The 21,871-nt window shown below is 42.0% G+C and overlaps 1 protein-coding gene across 6 annotated transcripts in view; it reads left to right on the top strand.

Moving 5' to 3' along the window:
- Positions 1-21,871, top strand: part of RAPGEF4 (Rap guanine nucleotide exchange factor 4) — a 308,486-nt gene that overhangs the window by 160,305 nt on the left and 126,310 nt on the right. For all 6 annotated transcript variants that reach the window (XM_082395391.1, XM_082395390.1, XM_082395389.1 and 3 more), the window contains 2 exons: positions 11,830-11,902; positions 15,855-15,874. In XM_082395391.1, coding sequence (XP_082251517.1) covers positions 11,845-11,902; positions 15,855-15,874 — 78 coding nt within the window. In that variant the 5' untranslated portion in view covers positions 11,830-11,844. The remainder of the gene's footprint in view (positions 1-11,829; positions 11,903-15,854; positions 15,875-21,871) is intronic.

Below are 21,871 nucleotides of genomic sequence, written 5' to 3'. Positions count from 1 at the left end.
ATGACAGACTCTAGGTCCATCCACCTCACTACAAATAACTCAATTTCATTTCTTTTTATGGCTGAGTAATATCCCATTGTATATATGTGCCACATCTTCTTTATCCATTCACCTGTTGATGGACACTTAGGTTGCTTCCATGTCCTGGCTATTGTAAATAGAGCTGCAATGAACATTGTGGTACATGACTCTTTTTGAATTATGGTTTTCTCAGGGTATATGCCCAGTAGTGGGATTGCTGGGTCATATGGTAGTTCTCATCCATAATGTTTTATAATTTCTCTTCTATTATTTTAAACTGTCAGAGATTGAAATTTAATTAAATTTCTTTTTTCTTCTGGCAGTGTTGGGGGAGGGGGAGCACACACAATATTTTTTCTTCAAACGGATGACATGGAAGCCTTTGCCAAGTTTACAAAAAATACATTTGGCAGTCGATGGTGCTACAACATAATGACACCAATTAGATAAGCCACCAGAGAGATCAGAGACGTTTCCAAGTGATATGCTTGCACATTTGTTTGCCTTGGAATTAAATTTTTACAGTGCTGTCTGATTTTCAAGAATAAAACTGAAATCACCACTTGGTCAGATCTGTATATATGATCTTTATCTTTCTGTCTTAAACTCAGGAAAGATCTGTTGACAATGCAAATTCAATATATTTTCCAGATTTCCCCCAATTGAGTTAAATGGAGGTGTAGCCCAAAAATGAGGTGTCTAACAAGAAAGCGATGATAAAATGTGTTCTCATAGCAAAAGCTATCCAAGATGTATTATTAGGAAAAAAAGGACAAAATATCATGTACCATATGATCCCTTTTGTTTAAAGCCAATGGAGAGGTATATGTTGGCATGAGCATAGAAAAACTCTGGACCTTACAGAAGAAATGACTGTCAGCAGTGGTAAACTCAGCAGTAGCCTGGGTAGGTCAGTAGGTGGGAGGGGAGTGAGAGGGGAGAATTATTTTTTTTCATTTTACAAACCGTGTAGTTTAAATTTTTTACCATGTACTTTTATTTATTTTATAGCAATAAAAATTTTTATACTAGAGAGGAAGAGTGGGAGAGAAAAAGGGACAGTGGTAGTTAGAACAAAATCAAAAGGCAAACTTATTTAAAAATGATGTGGCTTAGAAAGCAACAGCAATAGGCAGAATTATGAAAAAAATAAGTTGGATATATAAAATGAATCATTTTCTACCATCATCTATTTATATATGGCTGCCAGTTTTTTTCTGCTAGATTCATACATGGGTCTCTTAAAACTAGATTTTCACTAACGAGTGCATTTTGGTGCTAATTCTGGTAGAGAAGACTAGCTGCTCTATCCCTCTGCACTTTCTTTTAAATTACAAAATTGATTAGTACTTAGAGATTTTTGATGAGTTAAGTTTAGGTCTTGTTTTATCAGCATCAACTGATCTTCATGCTTCTCCTGTCCCTTCTCTAACAGCAAGAAGCTTATTCATAAAGAGCAAACAAACATCACGGAGATATTTGACCATGGACATCATGTGATTTCAGATGGCTTCTTTCATTGTATCTTCAGATTATCAGATTTATTTTTGTAGATCTTCATCCATTAGGCTTATTTCTCTTTCAGGCATTAATTTTTTAACTGGGAACGTAGCCCTTGGCCAAATCAGTATGAGAAGAAATCATGATGTAGAGGGAATGGGGACTAGTATTTATTGTGTGCCTGGGTTGTGAGGTGCTTTACCTGGGTTATCTCATTCAGTCCTTCCATCAACCATGAGGGGTATGTGGTAATATTTCTGGTTTATTACTGGGGAACCTGAACCTCAGAATGTTTGAGAAATACTATCAGTAATTCATTCACTTACTCATTTGCTCAACAAATACTCATTGAAAGTCTGCTATGTTCCAGGCCCTGTGCCGGGTCTTAGGTACGCAGTGGGGGAATATAGATGTGGTCTCTGCCCTCCGTTAGCCTGTAGTAGAACAGAGGAGAGAGCCACTGGACCAGCACACACTCAGATACAGTACAGAACCACACAGTACCTGGCACACTGACAGCAACGGTGTGATGCTGGGAGAGAGAATAACAAGAGACTCCTGTAAACTGGGAGCTCAGAGAAGGCCATGCGTAAGTGCAAGTGAGTGGAAATTGGCAAGGACGAGCAGTGGGAAGTGTGCTTCAGGCAGCAGGAGGCCTGGAGGGGAAAGCTCAATGTGCTGGAGGATCTGAAAGTGCCAACGTGATTGGAGACGAGTAAAGGGGAAGAGTGTAGGAACTGAGGCTGGAGGGGCAGCTGGGGGGGCCAGGTCCAGTAAAGGCTCAAAAATCTTGTTAGCACCAGTGGCAGTTTGCAGGGCCAGGATGGGAACTCATGTTTGCCTAGATCCTAAAGCTTATATCCCCCCAACTCTTTCAGCCTTGCCCTGTCTCGTGCCCTACCCCCTAGGACACAAGCCACTCTAGTGTTTTCTTCCACACTGTTTTCCAGAATGGCGAACGCACCACTTTCATTATTGACACCCCCTAGTGTTCATGAGGAGAGAAGTGGAGGCCTGGTCTGTTACTTGATGATATAGAGGGGATTGGAAAGTATGGGCCTGGGCGAGACCCCTAAGAGCACAGTCTGCAAGGAAAACAGTTCAGGTGATCTAGAGCAGAGAGGTGACAGGAACCAGGAACCACTCAAGGAATTCAAGGAGTACAGTATTCCACAATAAACAGAAGCTTCCAGAACCACACAGAGCTGTTACCTGGGATTCCCCAGATATAGGCAGTCAGTATATATGGGATTGGATTGGCAAGGATGTTTCAAGGTTGTTTACAGCACCTTGGAGCAGAACTAATAGAAATGTTACCAATGAAGGGAGATGAAGAAAGTAGGCGCCGTGTGTGTGAGCAGAAAAGCTGCAGGAGTTGGGAATAAATTCAAGTAGAAAGGCTCCAAAGGTCAAGAATGTTTGAAGGTAAGAAGCAGGGGACTCCAGGCTGTCGAGTTCCGTCAATGTATGAAACAGGCAAAAGTCACTGCCCTTGTATAGTTTCCATTCGTGAATATGGCAAAAACCGGGATCCTGTATGCACAGTGGGCTTTCAGGGTAGGATTGGGGTTAAGGAGGTAGATCAGGTGAGAAGCCTGTGGATGCTTCTAGAGAAACTCGGTCAGAAAATAACCACAGAAATGCATAGTACTTATGCCCCAGTAGTTTCGGGTTTTGAGGGACAAAGCCAGAAACTAAAGAAATGCCTCTAAAGTGGAAGTTCAGATACCTGTTTGGGCCACGAAAAGACCCCCTACCCCACTGTTTTAGTCTGTTCAGGCTGCCATAACAGAATACCACAGACTAGGGGACTTTTAAACAACAGAAATTTATTCTTTCCAGTTCTGAAGGCTGGACGTCTGAGATCAGGGTGCCAGCATGGTCGGGTGAGGGCCCTCTCCCAGGCTGCACGCTCCTCTTGTGTCCTCACATGGCGGGAGGGGTTAGGGAGCTCTGTGGGGTCTCTTAGAAGAGTACTGATCCCATTCACGAGGGCTTCACCCTCCTACTTAAGCACCTCCCAAAGGCCCTGCCTCCTAATACCATTACCTTGGGTGCTAGGGTTTCAGCATATGAATTTGGCGGGGACACAGCCAGACCATAGCACCTCCTGAATCACTACTCGCCAATCCCCCTCCTATGCTGCCTGCTGCCCTTTATAAGTACATTGTAGAGCAAGAATGCAAAAGCAAAATGTCGGTAGCTTGTTCTAATGGGATGACAGTCAGGGCTGTTACTTTCTGTGAAATGATCCTTTATTTTCGGTTTTTAAATGATTGATGCATCCTAATTTTGTATTATCAATATTTAAGCACTTTCTTGGAATTTGCATGTTCCCATGATATGTATTACGCTATTCCTGTTAGTTTTATAAGTGCTGGGCTTCATCATTTTAATTCAGGATAACTATACTTAATAGTCATCACTTTGAAGACGAATATGTTTAAATAAAATGCCAATCAACAGGTTTTTATATAAACAAGGAGGGCTTCCCTGGTGGCACAGTGGTTGAGAATCTGCCTGCCAATTCAGGGGACACGGGTTCGAGCCCTGGGCTGGGAAGATCCCACATGCCGCGGAGCAGCTAGGCCCGTGAGCCACAATTACTGACTGAGCCTGCGCGTCTGGAGCCTGTGCTCCACAACAAGAGAGGCCGCGATAGTGAGAGGCCCGCGCATCGCGATGAAGAGTGGCCCCCACTTGCCACAACTAGAGAAGGCCCTCGCACAGAAACGAAGACCCAACACAGCCAAAAATAAATAATAAATAAATATATAAACAAGGAGGTAGCAGTTATTTAGAGACAATGTTCATAGTCTCATTTATACATTAAATGGATTGTAGTAGGTTCAGGCTTAGCAAAAAGAGAGTTTAGGAGGATTTCCTGTGCAATAACAGCTCCAGAACAAATTATTTTATGACTCAATTAAGTAGCATTGACCTACTGTGTGTGTATGTCTTCCTCTCAATTTGAGTTTTTCTAAGAGAAGCTCATGGCTAATTCAGTCCCTCAAAGATGCAGAGTGTGCACTAAAATTATAATCATTCCCGTGAGCCCCCTGAAATCGCCGAACCTTTTAGTCATATTAAAAGCGCACGTGTGTTGAGTGTGCTTTGGCAAGAAATCTGAGGCTTTATTATCAAGTCTAAGTACTTGGAGGTTGTTTGGCCTCGAGGAATGGAGGGTCTTTACCACCCCTGCTCCCCGTCCCTCTCTCTTCCCTCTCCCCCAGTCTCAGGCCCCTTTGAGGGGCCACATCCAGGCCTGCCCTCCCCGTAAAGGGCTTAATGCCTTCCTTATTTTCCCACCAAAACCGTTCTCCACACAGCAGCCAGAATGATCTTTTAAAAACACATATCTGTTCTTGTCACTTCTCCACTTAAACCGCTTCCAATTGTAGTAGGATAATGTTCCAAATTCCTATCATGGCCTCCAGGGCCTTGCCTGTCTGGCCCGTGCACTGCTCTGTCCCCGCTGCCTTCCCCTCTCCCAGCACCCTCATCCTGACTCTCCTGCCAGAGACGTGTCTTTGTCTCCACACCACACCTGTTCCCCCTCTACCTGGAAGGCCCCCCGGCCCTTACCTTCAAGCCTCCTCAGCCTCAGATTCCACGTCCTTGCCCTGACTCCCAGATCTGAATTTGCCCCACGCTCTACCACCCAGCCACGTTTTCAATGTACCTTTTTTTTTTTAATTAATTTTGTAAGTGAAATAGCATTTTCTTTTTTTTTTTTTTAATTTTATTTATTTATTTTATTTATGGCTGTGTTGGGTCTTCGTTTCTGTGCGAGGGCTTTCTCTAGTTGCGGCAAGTGGGGGCCACTCTTCATCACGGTGCGCGGGCCTTTCACTATCGCAGCCTCTCTTGTTGCGGAGCACAGGTTCCAGACGCGCAGGCTCAGTAGTTGTGGCTCACGGGCCTAGCTGCTCCGCGGCATGTGGGATCTTCCCAGACCAGGGCTCGAACCCGTGCCCCCTGCATTGGCAGGCAGATTCTCAACCACTGCACCACCAGGGAAGCCCCTCAATGTACCTTTTTTACTTCTATCCCCTGGCTCCACTGCGCTGAGATGATTGTATGATCACGTGAGAATGGCTAGCCCCATCAGTAGAAGCAAAGCCCCTGGGGCTCCCACTGTGAGGACCCCACTTTACCTCTCTTTTCCCCTTGACTGCTTTAGTGAATGCATTTTTCTCTCCCTTTCACTCTGGGCTAATCTGACTCATCTCTGTGACTGAGTGAGGGCTGCCTAAGCTATATTCCTCACTGCCCTGCTCTCACTTGAGAGAATTTGAGGGTCCCTCCACATATTGGTTGGGATCTCTGCACCTTCACAGGCCAGGAGGAGAGAATTTCAAACAGGAAGTGTTTGTGGGAGACTGTATTTGCTTACTTGCAGCATCATCTTACTCGGGCTTCATTCTAGGATTCTTAAGCGATTCAGGTTTGGGAAACTTCCTCCATTAGAGCTATAGTTGTGATTATTGCCCTCCAAACTACAGCTCTTGCAGGTTACTCATGAATTAAAAATGGCCGGGAGTTGGCAAACAGATTTTGCCTCCATTTAGAAATATCTATAGTAGAGCCGAAGGATGAATTAAACATCACTGAAGAAGAGGCAATGGAAGTTCTCTGTGCCCTGTTAGGTCGATGCTAGAGAAATCAAGAAACAAGGGAAAAGAATAAGTCAGCAGTAAGAGGTAAACTCGGTCCAGCCAGTGATCTGCTGTGGGAGAAGTGGTACATATGGCTCTAAAAGGGTAAAAAGAAAAATTCTGCATGAAGGTTTCTCTCTACAACTGCTTTACCTTTTCCCCTTCTCTTCTACTCTTCACATGTTTAAGAATTCTCTAGATCTCTGGGATTTTAGAGCAACGTGCCACGTCCGTTTTCCCGCCATACATTACACATACAGAAGTTGTGAAAGAACTGTTGCCAAGAAACAGAAAAAAGGGGAGGGGCCTATACTTCACCTCCCTATTCTAAGTTATTCTACCACATAATCAGGATACTTTCAGAGAAAGTACAGGCAACCTGTCTGTCATTACATTTCATGAACTCAGCTTTAATACTTTGGGAGACCCTAGTACAGATGTAATGAATGGAACATGATGACATGACATATCCCCACACCCCTGGTAGAGTCCCCTCTATTCTTCCCCAACCCTGGACACTGCCCACCATGAGCTGTCATTAGCATGTCCCTGTTCTGAGCACGTGTGCATCGCCCCTACCCTCAGGTGTTCACAGCAAAGCCTGTCAATCATCCTTATGGCTTCCTGTTTTTAATGTTTTTCTAGTGTTGATATCCCAGCCTAAGGATGTTATTTATGCTTTTCCTGAAACCTGAAGATCTCCTAGGTGGATGGGGTTGGTGGCAAAAGGCAGGGGACAGTTGCTGGGAAGGCTCATACCCAAAGCTGAGGTCTGCGCCTGGCTGCTGCGGAATGTGGTGACAGTTGCATGCTGGCAGCCTAGAGGCCTTGGCAGCGGGCAGCAGCTCGGAGAACACCCAGGAAAGCCCTCAGTGTGTCAGGAAAGCCTTGACTTCCAGGGTGGGGAGTTCTGCCCTACTGGGACCCCTTCTTCTCTTGTCACAGGGGATCTAGCTAGGGTTCAAGCTGCCTACCTTTATTCTCTGTGTATCCTGCTTGGCAAATTGAGACTGGCCTTTAGAATATGACATATGTCTACTATGCTCCCTCCTCCAGCGAAGACACCACCCAACTTTAATATCTGGCTCCTAGGCTACAGCTGGGCCATGTGGAGCCATTGTGCGGAGTAGAGAAAGGTACCCCCTGCTCTGGGTGGGAGCAGCCCCAGCCTGGGGCTCAAGGCTGTGGAGCAGAGCTGGATTTACCCCCAGCCTCCCTTGGCCTGGTGGCTCCTCTGCCAGCCTCCCAGCCAGCCTTCCTCAGTGGCTTTGGGGGGACAGTGAAGGCGCTGAGAGATGGACCAGGTTTTAACCTTCCTAAGACTATCATCTTTTGTCTTTTCTCAGAAAACATTAGGATAGCCAGTGGCATATCTCCACCTTGATTTAAGAACAGGCTTCTGGCCTCACTAGCCTGAGGACTTCTTCCCTGCACTGACTTTGCTTTAAAAACTGGCCAATTGTAATTTAGAGATTTTTTTTTTTTTAAGATTTTGTTAACCAAAATCAGTTCTGATGGCTGAAAGGCTTTACTTATTTTTGTTCAGTTATTTCTGGGCTTCCTCTCCTGGGCTCTTCCCTTTTCCTTGGACTATTTTACCATGTGGGTATGAAAATAGGCAGTATATTATAAAATTACTTTAGAACATCTATTCTTTAAATTCTTATTTCTCCACAGCTCCCTTTAGCAGACAGGTCAGTGGATGTATTGTGGGTCTTTATACTGTGTGTGTATCAACAGCCTCAGTAATAAGGAGTCACTTAGAGAGTGTTCTTCCCTAAAGCTGGAGACTCTGCTTGGGAAATATCATCAAATATATTGGGATTAGTTTGATCAATTCTTGATTGTTTATTACTACTATAGTAATCATTTATTAAGTGCCTAATATGTGCTGGGCACTTCTCTAGATTTTATTTCTCATCCTCCCAATGGCCCTGATGGGTGATATTATCCCAGGAAACTGAGGTGAGTAACTTACTCAGGTTCATACAGGTAGCATGTGGCAGAATCAGAATTAAGACCCCTTTCTTGTGTGATTCCAGCATCTGCACGCTTTCTATTACATCAGAGGCGCTTGGGTTTTTCCACTGAAGTTCTCTGAATGCAGAGGAAATCAATACATAACGCCTGAGGTCTAGACCCTTTGTAGCTAGAAGTAGCCAGAAGCAAGCTCAAAATTTCTTTGAAGTCGCATGCTTTAATCTTCAAAATTTATGCAAATTTAGTTTTCTGCTCCATAATATAAAAGTAATCCTTTAAACTATTTGACATAGAATAAAATGTTAAGCTCTAGGAAGAACTCCTGTTAACCCCCGTCACATACCCTCTTGCCCTGCTGGGTGCTACCCTGGGGGGATCTGCACACCTCAGTTTGAGAAGGACAGCATTGCACCATGATGCTTCTCAGTTAAATTCTTAGTTCTACCGGTTTTGTTGATAACCCTTTCAGGTATGGAGCGGCCTGTCATTTGGCCAATCTACAACCATAGACGTCTTTCTAACAGAGAATAGAATCCCTAACACTTCATAGGCAAATCCTAATTTGGTCTTTGTTGATTCTTCGTGGAGATCTTTGAGTGACATCTGTCTGGCTGGAAGTTTAGAGATTATTTAATCTTGTGGTTTGTAAACTTTTCTTTTTTAGAAGCAAAAGTCATCTTTCAAATGAAATTGCTCTTAGAACTCTAAATTATATATCAGCTAAAAGTGAAGACACTCTAGTTGAAGGTTCTGCTTGCATGGTACCCTTGCCTGAGGGTCCTCCAAGGAGCCCAGGGTTCTGCAGAAATAGGTTTTAAAAACCCATTTCACCCACTCCCCACCCTCCACCTCTGGCAACCACCAATCTGTTCTCTGTATCTCTGAGTTTGGGTTTTTTATATTTATGTATTTTGGATATTAACCCCTTATCAGATATATGATTTGTAAACATTTTCTCCCATTTAGTAGGTTATTTTTTCATTTTGTTGATTGTTTCTTCTGCTGTGCAAATACTTTTCAGTTTAATGTAGTCCCACTTACTGATTTTTGCTTTGATTGCCTTTGCTTTTGCTGTCAAATCCAAAAAAATTCATGCCAAGACCAATGTCAAGGAGCCTACAGCCTATGATTTCTTCTAGGAGTTTAATGGTTTCAGGTCTTATGTTCGAGACTTTCATCCATTTTGAGTTAATTTTTGTGTATGGTGTAAGATTGTGGTCCAGTTTCATCCTTTTGCATGTGGCTGTCCAGTTTTCCCAGCACCTCCTTTGTTGTACATTAAGTGACCATATACGTGTGGGTTTATTTCTGGGCTCTGTATTCTGTTCCATTCATCTATGTATCTAATAAATTATTTTTAAATTCAATTCAGCAATGACATTTATGAAACAATTAGAAATTTGACCTTGACTGGATATTATGGAGATGTTGTTACATTTCTTAGTTGTGATAGTGGTGTTATGGTTTTGTTTGGGGGAAGAAAAGAATCCTTACCTTTCAGAGATTCCTACTGAAATATTTATGGATTAAATGATATGATATGTGGAATTTGCTTCAAAATAACTCTGGGAGGGGTAAGTGGATAGGAATGTAGATGAAATAACATTAGTCATGAGTTAATAATTATTGAGGATGGATGTTAAGTATGCGGTGTGGTATTCTTTCTATTTTTATATATGTTTGAAAATGTCCATTCACATTCCAAAAGTCAACGATAAGTGTTAATATCCTATTATGTTCAAGACAGGGTACCCTGTGTTGCAGGAGATCGATGTCTCACAAGTGCAAGGGGCCTTGTCTGCTTGTTCTCTGCAGTAAGCCCAGTGTCTAGGACACAGTCTGCACATAGTAGATGCTCAGTACAAACACACACTGAAGCCCAGCCCACACTCTGCGCCCCAAATGGCTGCTCTGTTTTCTGTTCCCAGGCCTGGTAACATGCTCCATGAGCCAACCTCAGACCTAGTGCTATGGAGTTGAAGGAAGGCGGAGTCCTGTTCATTTAGGAGTCAGCAAGGTGCTTCCCTGGAGTTCATGGAAATTGACATTGAGTTGCCCGAGACAAGTTGCATCCATTGCATCCAAAACAACATTTCTAAGCAAAGCAAAATTGCTCCTTTAATTTAACATGAATTATTTCTTTCAGGAGCCTGTTAATGTAGTTGCTAACAGTGACAGGAATACCTCAAAAGGCTGTAGGGGGTCATAGAATCTTCTTAGAACATAACCTAGCCCATCTGCTCTCTCTGAGCCTGTTTTGTTCAGAATCCAGCATAATATTATGCCCAGAAGTATGCTTTGATCAGTGCTTTCTCATGAGGAAGAAGAGTAGATGGTATCATAAGAAAGAGGAAAAGCAGAATTGGGAAATTATCAAAGGAAATGTCAGGAATGCAGGGTGATGGATTGGTCCCATGCGTATGTTTGAGTGATTAGTTAACTCAGAGGCAGAGAAAAATCATGATTTTAAATGTTTGCATGCAGGTGTTAGTATAGTTGCCTCAGAACGAGAAGAAAAAAGGATTTGAAAAAAAAAAAAAAAGCTAGTCACATCTTGACTAGAAGAAGGCTCTTTTGAGAACTCGTCAATGTTACTTTACAAACACCATTCAAATCTACCAAATGGGCCAGATGGCTGCTCAAATACTGCATGCTGCCAGCTGCCCATTGCTACAGATGAAGTCTTTTCTGCTGACGTTTGTGTAACCCACAAGCACGTTACAGAGTGTTGATTCCTTTGATGCTGTTTAACATTTATGTGTCATCATAATTATAAACCATAAATATACATGACACCATGCAATAAATAAAATTGCCCAACTTTTCATTCTGAAAGGGGAGAGGCTGTACTTATTACCTGAGAAGAGAGGATGTCTTACGCTCATTTTCCTTTCTTCATAAATGTCGCTCCTCTCTTGTTGGGTGCTCTACCTACATGCATTATGCTCACCAAGCCTTATCCCTTCAAAACAGCACAGACTCCCGAGGCTAATAGGGATCACTGAGTCCCAGGTTTTAAAGCAGGCCTGGACCAAAAGTTAGGGGGAGACAGTTCAGGGGAATCCAAATAGTTCTAAATGAAGCCAAACTATTCTATTTGACAACAAATGGAAAGTTCTTTGGAGGTCACATAACGGGCAGGTGTACAGTGTAAAAGGAAGTTGGTAAATGGCGATGAATCAGCTTCTTTCAAAACAGACATTTTCTAGAGATGCATTTCTTTTTGCTTTGAAAGACAGCTGATTCAGTGCTATTCACCTGTTAAGAAGGCGGCACTTTTATTTGTATCTGCATCTGCAAAAACCAAATGTCTTTTCCCTTCTCAAAAACCTGAGCATGTGTTTGAGAGCATGAGAAGCTGGGCAAGAGGTGGAGGGGAGGGTAAAAGCCCACCCCGTTTGGTTAATCAGTCACAAATACATGGCGGAACGGGCTGTGATAGAGCCCCCCTACCCAACAGGGGCTCTTTCAGTCTCATCCGGGAAGACCTCTTTAGAACACAGCATTTTTATTTTAGACCACAGAGCCCAGACAGCACGCTCCATGGCTCTATAAATACAAGACTCAGATGCTTCCTGACACCCAGCATTTCTGCTTTTTAACATGTAAATACATGAATGCTCAAAGTGAGTAAATATCTGTACACTGAGTTTACAATCTTGTCTTTCAGAAATATCGACAGTACATGGCAGGACTTCTGGCTCCTCCTTATGGTGTTATGGAAACAGGCTCTAACAATGACAGTAAGTGAAAAATATGAACATTTTGTATATAAAAATCTGTTGTGCGGTATGTGTTTTCATGTGACAAAAAAATAACGTCCTACACCAGCTTGACGGAGTAAGTCTCCAGACTCTTTTGTGGATAAACAGACCCACCAGCCCACACTTGAGTTATTTTTAAAAATTGTTCCTATAGTATAATTTTGTGGTCTTAGCTGATAGAGGGAGGTATGTTCTGGCACTAGTTGGAACTCCAGCATGCTTTCCCAAAATACCTTCATTTTAAAGTGTTGTTTCTGGGCTCTTTTAAAAATGGGGTTCATGAACTGTGTTTGTCATAGACACCTGAGAGCCACACCTCTTGCTTATTTTGATGCTACTGATCAAGGAGAGAAGCAGCGGGATTCATTCTTTATTCTTCTTAAATCGTGGCCTCTTCAAATTCCAGGCCTTTTGTAAGAGACCTGGAATCAGCCAGATCAGTCTCTGGCTGATCATAAAAGAAAGGAAGTTTTTCTCTGTGATGCTCTTTTCTAATGGGTGCCCACTAGACTTGAAGAAATCCTGTGTCCTGAGTCTGTTTATCTGTTCATGCATGTCAGAAGCATCTTTTTAGCGCTCGATACCATCCCGGGGAGTTGCTCGTTGAGGCTCTGGGTCCCCTTACTTGGCTCTTGTCTGTATATGTGTGACAAGGCTGCGAGCCCTGGGGTTTCTGAAGCTGTAGCACTTCAACACTGACACACTGATGGATCGAGTAGTACTTCCACTCCAAGCATCTTCAGAGCCAGAGTCACCCTTCCCATCCTCTTCCTACCTCCTTGAATTCCCACTTTCATTGTCACGCTCAGACTTGTCACTCTCTACAGGTGACCCTCCTTCCCGCTTGACCAGGATCTTAAGTGAGCTTCTGTCCCCTCTGTTTCCCAGTTTCTGGGCAGCCTGTGCCCTCTCTTTCTCTGTTTTTCTTCTGTCCTTGGAGAGGTGGGTGTTGGAGGGCAGATCTTTCTTTCCTTTCATTTCTTCCCCTGTTCTTTATTTTTCTCTCCTGGCTGATCTAGGGATGACCAGTAACTGAGCTGGAAATCCCAGCTGTGCTGTCTCCTAGCTGTGTGACTTCTGGCAAGCCACTTAGTGTCTCTGTGCCTCGGTTTCCTCATAGGATTGTTGTGAGGATTAAATGAAGCAAAATGTGTCAAATGTTTAGAAGCAAATGTGCCGGGCATATAATAAGCACCCAAATGATGTGAGCTATTATTTCCTCACCACCAGTTACTCTTTAACCCCTCAAAGTCTTCCTTCTGCCATGTACTTCTTGACTCAAGCCATCTGAATTCTCCAGTGACCAACCAATAGCCAGACTCAGTCATTACTGTTACACATTCTCTATGACTGGGTAAGATTTTCCATGTTTGGACCATTCTCCCTTGGGTCCCAGCCTCCACTGCATTATCCTGGTTTTCTTGTATCTCTCTGGCCACTTGTATTCTTTCATAGGTATTCTTCCCCTCAGCTGGAAGTTTACACAGCCTTGGCTGTTTTTCTCTTTTTTCCTCTATACTGACCCCTCCACCGTTGCATCCTTTCTTGCAACTGATACAAATCTGTTTGAGTCTTACAAAGGGCAGCCTAACTTTCCAAATGACTACTGATCTGATTCTCTTTCCACCCGGATGTCTTACTGGTCTCATGCACTCAAAATATCAGTTAACGGAATACATCGTGATTCCCACAAGCCATCCTTCCTCCTGAAAGTGTATTTCCAGTCATAATTCCACTGTCCTCCCATACCGGGTACTAAACCTCCACTGTTTTGGGGTCCTCTTTTCTCTCACCTCCACCCACTAAAGTTAATCGCTTGTCCATCCCTTGTTCCTTCCTGTGTAGTGTTCATATTCTTTCCTTTCTCTCCCCTCTGCAGCCCCCTGGCTGAGGGCCTCATCACCCTTGACCTGAGAGCAAAGATGGCTCAACTGGCTTTGAACCTTCATTATTTCACCCTGGGTTTACCCTACACCTGACTTACACAGAACTTTTTAAATTTACTTTTTATTATGAAAAATTTCAAGCATACAGAATGACACAATTAATACCTGTATTGTCATCACTTTAATTAATATTAAACTTTAATACTTAAATAAGATTATTAATAATTTGATAGGTATTTTCATATTATTATTTTGCCATATTTCCTTCTTCTAATCATATATATACATTTCGCCCCAAATACCTCAGCAGGCATTTTTGAAAATACAGACTTTTCCATGCAAAAACCACACCATTATCATACCTAATTACTGGTATGATTTTCCTTAATATCCACCACTCAATCCAAGTCCGAATTTCCCCAACTGAATGTCTTTGTAGTTAATCGTTCAAACTGGGCTTCAGTCAAGGACCATGCCATTGCCTCTGGTTTTTATGTCTTAAGTGTCTTTGAATTTTGAAAAGTCCCTTCCCTCCTTTTTCTTGATCATACCACTCTGTTGCTCAGAACCTTTAATGATGGTCCATTGCCAGTCATAGAAGGTGAAATTCCAAGACTGCTAATGCCTTAGCCCAACTTTCAAGTCCCTGCATGGCCTGAGAGCACCTTTTCAGTATTATTTCTCTACAAATACCCTAATTTCTATCCACCCTGATATGATGATTTGTACAACTGTTGTGTTTATCTTATTAAACCTCCTAGAAAGTAAGCTTCTGTTACAACCCTGTATCTCCTCATTAGTCAACTCTAGTCCTTTCAAATGGTCGTTGGATGGATTGATAAATGGATGGATGAACTCAAGACGAATTTCAGAGTGCTGACATTGGGCCACCCTTACTCTTTCTGGCAGATCTGAGAAGTGATGGCAAACACGTTCATTAATACTCTGCTTGAGAGGACAACACTTTCTGTCCCCTTGTTTCCTGCCTGAGCTTTTACGTCCCGATACTATCCCAGTTTGGGGGTCAAAGTTTAATTAGGGTATGTTTCCTAATAATCTTTTCCTACCCCTCCTGCTTACTGCTGCCTATTAGGATGGGCACGCGGTGCTTTTAATGCCAATATTTTAAGTCCTGTATGGCCCCTTATTAAACACATAAAGTCCTGCTTACTCAGAATTTGGATGTCCTATATTTTTGCATTGCAAACCCCCTCACACCGCCCCAGTAGTTCTAAGCTAGGTGCAAGCCACACATAAAACCACCTGGACTTCTGTCTCTTCAGCATAAGGCCGCTCGTTCCCACTGTACTGGGGCCAGTAAGCTCTGCTTTGGCTGGTGACCTTCCAGTATGGCCACCCTTATCATGGCAGAGTAGCAGACCCAAAGGAAGTGCAAAGGACCAGTGCCTGCCTGGACCAAGTGCTAATGAAATGTGTGTAAATGAGTGAATGGATGAATGATTAACTTATTTGCTAAGAAAATTGAGACACCCCTGGAAAGAGCCATTGCCTGCTTAGACCTGACTTGGAAGCAGCAGCAGTTTGCTTTGCCCAAAATAAAAGTTGTGTGCTAGTACTCTTTATGTGCGACTTGCCCCCAGGTTCAAATCCCTGGAGCGGTGTGAGGTGGTTTGCCTTGGAAAAATACAGTATGTGCAACTTAAGGGTTGATGTGTTTGTCTAAAATTCTGAGTGTTCTGGTGCCCGAGACAGAGTAATTGCTCTGAGACAGTTGCTCACATGGCGTAAAATAGGCAGGAATGGATTTTTACCTCTAGGAGAGTAAAGCGTATGGTAGAAAAGCAAAATAAGTATGAGATTTTATTGTCTGGCACACAGCCCTGGCTCCTGATTCATTGATTTATTTATGTTACAGATTTTGGTAGGTGCTGCTATTTTTCTAAGCAGCATTATGTAAGTTTTTATGGAAAGACAAATTGAAAACACCAAAATTTTACTTGGTTTGATTCAGCAAGGGATTTCATTTCCATTTTGCAAGTTGATCTTACAGCTCATGCTCTTTCTCTCTCTCTTTTCTCTTCTAGGGATTCCTGACAAGGAGAACGTGAGTAGCTACTCTGTCTCTGCCTAATTTCTAAAAACTGTCATAAGGTAAAAAATAATTGTGGTAATGCTACCATCAAAGAGAGCTCTTTATCCACATTCAACAGAGCAGTAAATATTTTTCTAATCTTACTCCGACATCTTTGGTGAGTCACTTTGAAATATGAAGGGGAGAAGGTTGATTGCTCTGACGTGGTCATCACATGTCCTTGATGTTAACTAGTCCGAAGAAAGGTTATTCTAGGGACAAACAGTATAATTGATAAGTGTTTTCTTTTTCCCATGATGCATACATGGCAGTAGAGCAAACCACTAGTTTAACAGCACATAGAAAATTAGCTGTTTTTCCTTAGTAGGAATACAAAATATGAGATTTCAGGCCAGTTGATTTTATAATTGTATCCAAGTGCATTAGAGTCAATATTTCTCTTTGGAAGTCGAAAATAATGAATTGTTCTAATTGGTCAGGGCAAACAGGTAAGAGAGTAGGTGCTTTAGGATAAACCTTTCACCAAGAACCAGTGCCAAGTACTCCTTCTAAGGCTGGTAGTGGTGTAGTAGCATTGTCTTTGCATGCAAATAATAATGATATTAACTGGAATCTAAATTTAGACAACAGCATGGAAGGGTTAATATGGAAGTGTGTAGGGATTAATCTGAAGTGGTGCTTGGTGGCTCTCCATTGTATCGACTTGTCATTGTGTTCCTCAATCGCTGTACCCAAGTGACAGTGTTACAGAATTGTCTCCCTTTTCTGTCCTTTCCCTGCTTTTGGTCCGGTGTCTGTGGTAATTTCAGACTATTTCTGTATTCCTTTTCAGAGGTCTGACTCTAGCTTTCTTTAGGTCTTCCTGTTTTCATAATGTTGGTTTTAAAGGGCTGGTTGGGAATTCTGGTCCACTGCTACACCACTACAAACTTGGGTTCAAGACCTAGCAATGTCACTTCAAATGTCACACCAAGTCCTCGTTGACTTGGTTCAGCAGAGGACTTCAGTTCCTCATTGCGGGACTTTGCGCAAGCCACTTGGCTTCTCTAAACATCCTTGCCTCTTTTTAAAATGTGGGTGTTGGTTGTGACTACCTTAAGAGGCCATCGTGAATACTGAGTGAGATAATCTGTGAAAAGCATAGAGAGTCATACAATAGAGCTCAGTAAAGATGAGGACTGTTGCAATAATTATTATTTTATCAAGTCTCGTATCATTTTCTAGCTGTCTTTTCTCCTCTGAAAAATGCCCTACCCCGTATAAAGTAACTGTCCTTTTACATTTTATGGCTCTCCTTAACCTTGAAGGACATTTGGTCTGGTCCAAAAGCATCTATAGAGACATTTGGTCCATGCCAAAAGGTCCTTGATATTTGTCCTGTCCAAAACCATTTGTCATGGACCAAATATGCTTATGAACTTTTTGGATACAACCAAATTTCAGGGACCTTTTGATGTGGACCAAATGTCCAATGGACGTTTTGGACATGATCAAATATCTACTAACCCTCCTTAAAATGTCTTTGTTCAGTGAACCTTTGTAATGGTATTTTGCTATTTAAAAAATGTATCTTTGTATGTTGAGTAAAGCTGTAGATGATCAGGTTCATGGAGAGTCTAAAACAATAGGCTTTAGATGCTAAAGTAACCGATCTTGGCACCATTTTGGGCATGGATGTCCCAAAGCACGCTGTAACAAATAATACATGGATCATTAGCCAAATAAAGATGATAAAAGGGCCTGGTGCTTCCTCATCAAGGGACTGTCAGTGGTGTGGAGAGCACACACAGAATGGCCAGGCCCCAGGAGGTCTCAAATGTTCTAAGCTTCAAAAGGATGCTCTGTCTCTCTTAGGCACCCGGTGACCTTTAGGTTGGACCTCCGCACAGTGGAACGACGGATACAACGTTCTAAGCAGAAAGCCTACCAGCTGTCATGTGGCTCACTTCATGACAAAAGAGGCATTTGAAGTTTGCAGAAAGTCAGATACAATGAATTTAACAGTGTCTTGCCCTCAGAGATTTAGGGGGCTGGCCAGCCTGTCTCCCCAATAACTACTCACAGTATATACTTATTTGTATTTGTTTGGGTCATTCTATGTCAAACTCACTAGCAAGAGGAAGCATACTTTTTCTCTATCAGCAAGTAGAGTGGATACAACGTCACCACATGCTATTAGGAAAGCTCTCCAATGCCATCATTCAAAATAAAGCGAATGAGATGAAAGACATTCATGAGTAGAGTTGAAGCTCTAGAAAGATAAAAAGAAACCTAAGAGCCTTAAAGTGGTGTTAATGTTAATTGAATTTTTTCCTTTATAAGAGACAAGTTGGGGGCTTCCCTGGTGGTGCAGTGGTTAAGAATCTGCCTGCCAATGCAGGGGACGCAGGTTCGAACCCTGGTTTGGGAAGATCCCACATGCCATGGAGCAGCTAAGCATGTGTGCCACAATTACTGAGCCTGCGCTCTAGAGCCCGTGAGCCACAACTACTGAGCCCGCGAGCCACAACTACTGAGCCCGCGTGTCACAACTACTGAAGCCCGCACGCCTAGAGCCCATGCTCCACAACAAGAGGAGCTACTGCAATGAGAAGGCTGCGCACCACAACAAAGAGTAGCACCCGCTCGCCGCAACTAGAGAAACCTGTGTGCAGCAATGAAGACCCAACCCAGCCAAAAATAAATAAGTAAAATAAATAAATATATTTTAAAAAAACAAAAGCAAAAACAAGCAATACAGAAATGTCTTACTTTAAAAAAAAAAAAGAGACAAGTTGTGTTAGGATGATTTCTTTTATCCTTTACCTTCTTTAACTACATGCTGGGCAATATTATATTCCCTTTATGTTTCTCTGAATAGCAATGATATGCCTGTGGACTAAAACAAAAGCACTTAGACTGTTGTCTCAGTGTCCAAACAGATTCTTTGTGGAAAGAATAAATTCTTTTTTCTAGCTCTACTCCTGATTTTGTTAATCACCATGTTTAACTTTTAATCAAATATGCAAACATCAGTAAACGGTGTTTTTAGCTGCCTTGCCAGCTATATTTTATTTCCAGACCGAGCCTTACCTTTCATAGAAAGATCTTTCTTTTCATAAATTGCACTTCCATAGAAACAAATAGGTTGGCAGTTAACTTGCTGGATTATTTTGTCTACTACTTATTATAATTCATAGGGACATCATTCAACTTTAGATGACACAGGATACTGGAACCTGTAAAATAATTGATAAAAGTGTTAGAAAAATTAACATTGAACCAATAAAGCAAGAAGACCGTTTTGTCAGGGTTGCAATTGTTTGGGCTTGTTGGTTTTATAGATTCTTCTGTTTGATCTGTTTAAATTTTATTTTTTTTTCTGTCTCCTATAAGTGGCATACCTGACTGACCATGTTTAACACAGAACATAAAAATCGCAATGAAAAGAACGCTTTCTAGTTGAATGTTACGGTTGCCGTTTGACGGAATGAGCTAGTCTATAATATTTTGCTGCGTAGATAGACTTTGTTGCTTATCGTGCTCCATTCTTTTGGAGTTTTGTAGCTAAGGAGTTTTGTAGTTTTAGAAGTTTATACGTTTCTTCCTCAGTATGGAAGGAGCCAGAAAATAGACTCAGGAAGATATCAAAATAATCCCATTCTCTGATTTACCAACATCTTGTTTCCAAAAGGGTCATTTGAGGTCTTCATTTTTTAGGCAGTGATAACGCTGACAGTGTGATTAGTAAGCTTCTTGTGAAATATGCAAGGATACGGTCCCAATATAAAGCACTATCAACTCAGAGCCCAGAGGTTTCCCAAGCACTGGAAGAATTGATGCTAGCAGCTAATAACAAGCAAGCCTGGGGGTTTTGTAAAGCTATTTGGTTGGTCTCCTTTTAAGAAGATTACTTAAATCTTCCCAAACTTTTAAAAAAATCCTGGGTTATTTATATGAAGAATAATTTTGGGGAATTATTAGAAAGACATAGGTTTTAAATGGCAAATGGTAAGGACATAGTTTACATGCTTTGTGAAAATTCTCATTAAGGAGAGAGCAATAATAAGCAAGTAATTACTAGGCTCAATAGGTTAGCACTTTTAGGAATTTTTAGGGGCTATAATAACATTTATCTCTATTGTTGCTCTTTTTCAAGGTTAAAGAAAACAGAATATTCTCCACCAATTAAATGATGACGTCTTATTTTACCATTGTAGATTGTCTATGATTCTGGGTCAGATGAAGAAAAAGGAAATTGTGTATCCTTATAGAAACTTAAAATATTAAAAAAGAAAAACTTAGAAAACCCCATAAAACTCTGTAAAACCTTTCAACTCCAGCTTTCAAAGTGAATTCAAACCAGCAGTTTATGGTGGAACACAGTTTTTAAAATCCTGCTTTAAAACATGACTGGTAGGTGTCCAGAGCTGATTGGGACATCCTGGCCAGAGTTCACAGCTTTACCCCAGCAGCAATTTCCCTCTGGTCTAGGGTGAGAATGTTTTAACCAGCGCTGTCACCACACTGAAGCAACACACGTGACTGGCTGAGGGTACGAAGCTCTACACAGGAGAGCAAACCAACCAAACGCTGAAGGCAGAAAATCCTGAGCTGCTCGTTTTCATTTGAAGGACAAGTTGCTTATCACCCAAGAGAAGATTAGATTTAGCAGTGTTGCTGGCCCGAAATTACGCGTTTGTAGTGTGTAAATACTCATTCCTTAGCTGGCCTATTAGAACGTGTAGCTCAGCAAGCCAAGACTGACTTTGCCCCACCTCCCGGGAAAAAACAGCCTGTTAATGTCGAAGGTGCCAAGGACAACTTCAGCTCTTGGTCTCTGAAGAAATGTTTGTTTTTGTGTTTGTGAATTATGCATTTTATGGGGCAAGAGGCCCTTGCTGAATTTCTTTCTGCTTTTTATTCCATCTTTTCCTCTCCTCATATAAGAGCTGGCCTGTGCCATCTCTCTCTAGCTTCTGCAGTGGCATACTGATTGAATATTTTTTTCTCTCTTTTTAAAATTTTATTGGAGCATAGTTGATTTACAATGCTGTGTTAGTTTCAGGTGTACAGCAAAGTGACTCAGTTACAAATATACATATATTCATTCTTGTTCAGATTCTTATATCGGTTATCACTGAATATTGAGTAGAGTTCCCTGTGCTATACAGTAGGTCCTTGTTGGTTGTCTGTCTTATATATAGTAGTGTGTGTACGTTCATCCCAAGCTCCTGATTTATCCCTCCCCGCCACGTTCCCCCTTTGGTAACCTTAAGTTTGTTTTTTATATCTGTAAGTCTGTTTCTGTTTCTGATTGAATTTTTAAGATGATGTGTACTTGACCTTCATCTACACAGTAAATAGTAAGTGCAGGGAACTCTCTGAACAGCTGATCTTCTGTTGTCAATTATGCCATGTGTTTGTTGCCTCTGAATGTTCTTCGGCAGTGTTCATAGGACCTGCGAGCTGTGAGTTTGCTTGATGAAAGGGCACCTATCGGGGTGTATTGATTGGGGTGGTGGTTCGCTAATATATTTTAGAGTTATTTTTATAATATTACAAATTATATTTGGTGACTGATTCAGTGTTCTAATGTCGGTGTCTCTACATTTTTAGGAGGAGAGCCTTTGAGTATTGCGGCCATGCTGATCTAGGGCTGCCGCTGAGTTACACCATATAACCTTGCTTTGAATATGTTCTCAGTCTTTTCTGTAGTCAGAATTTGACTTGGGCGAGCTATCACAGAGAACCTGGGTAGTGTTTAATGGTTAAAAATAATGATCATAAAAGAAATGGTATTCCCCAGTCTCTCTAGCCAGCAGCCTCCCTCTGCTCTCACTTCAACAAATGGCACGGCCTTGAGGTGAGGCTGTTTAATATTGGCATTCCTGCTGAGAATTAGTTCCACTCTCAGCAGGGCCAGGAACATAATGCCATGGTGATAGTAAGACACTACAGTGCTGATTCCAGAGTTATGGGCGAGGACATTGCTGTCTTCAGAGATATTTTGTTCTGTGCTGCAGGCAA

Source organism: Balaenoptera borealis (genome assembly GCF_965194805.1).
Source record: "Balaenoptera borealis genome assembly, chromosome: 6".
NCBI classification, from domain to species: domain Eukaryota; kingdom Metazoa; phylum Chordata; class Mammalia; order Artiodactyla; family Balaenopteridae; genus Balaenoptera; species Balaenoptera borealis.
This window is presented reverse-complemented; position numbering and strand designations above follow the sequence as displayed.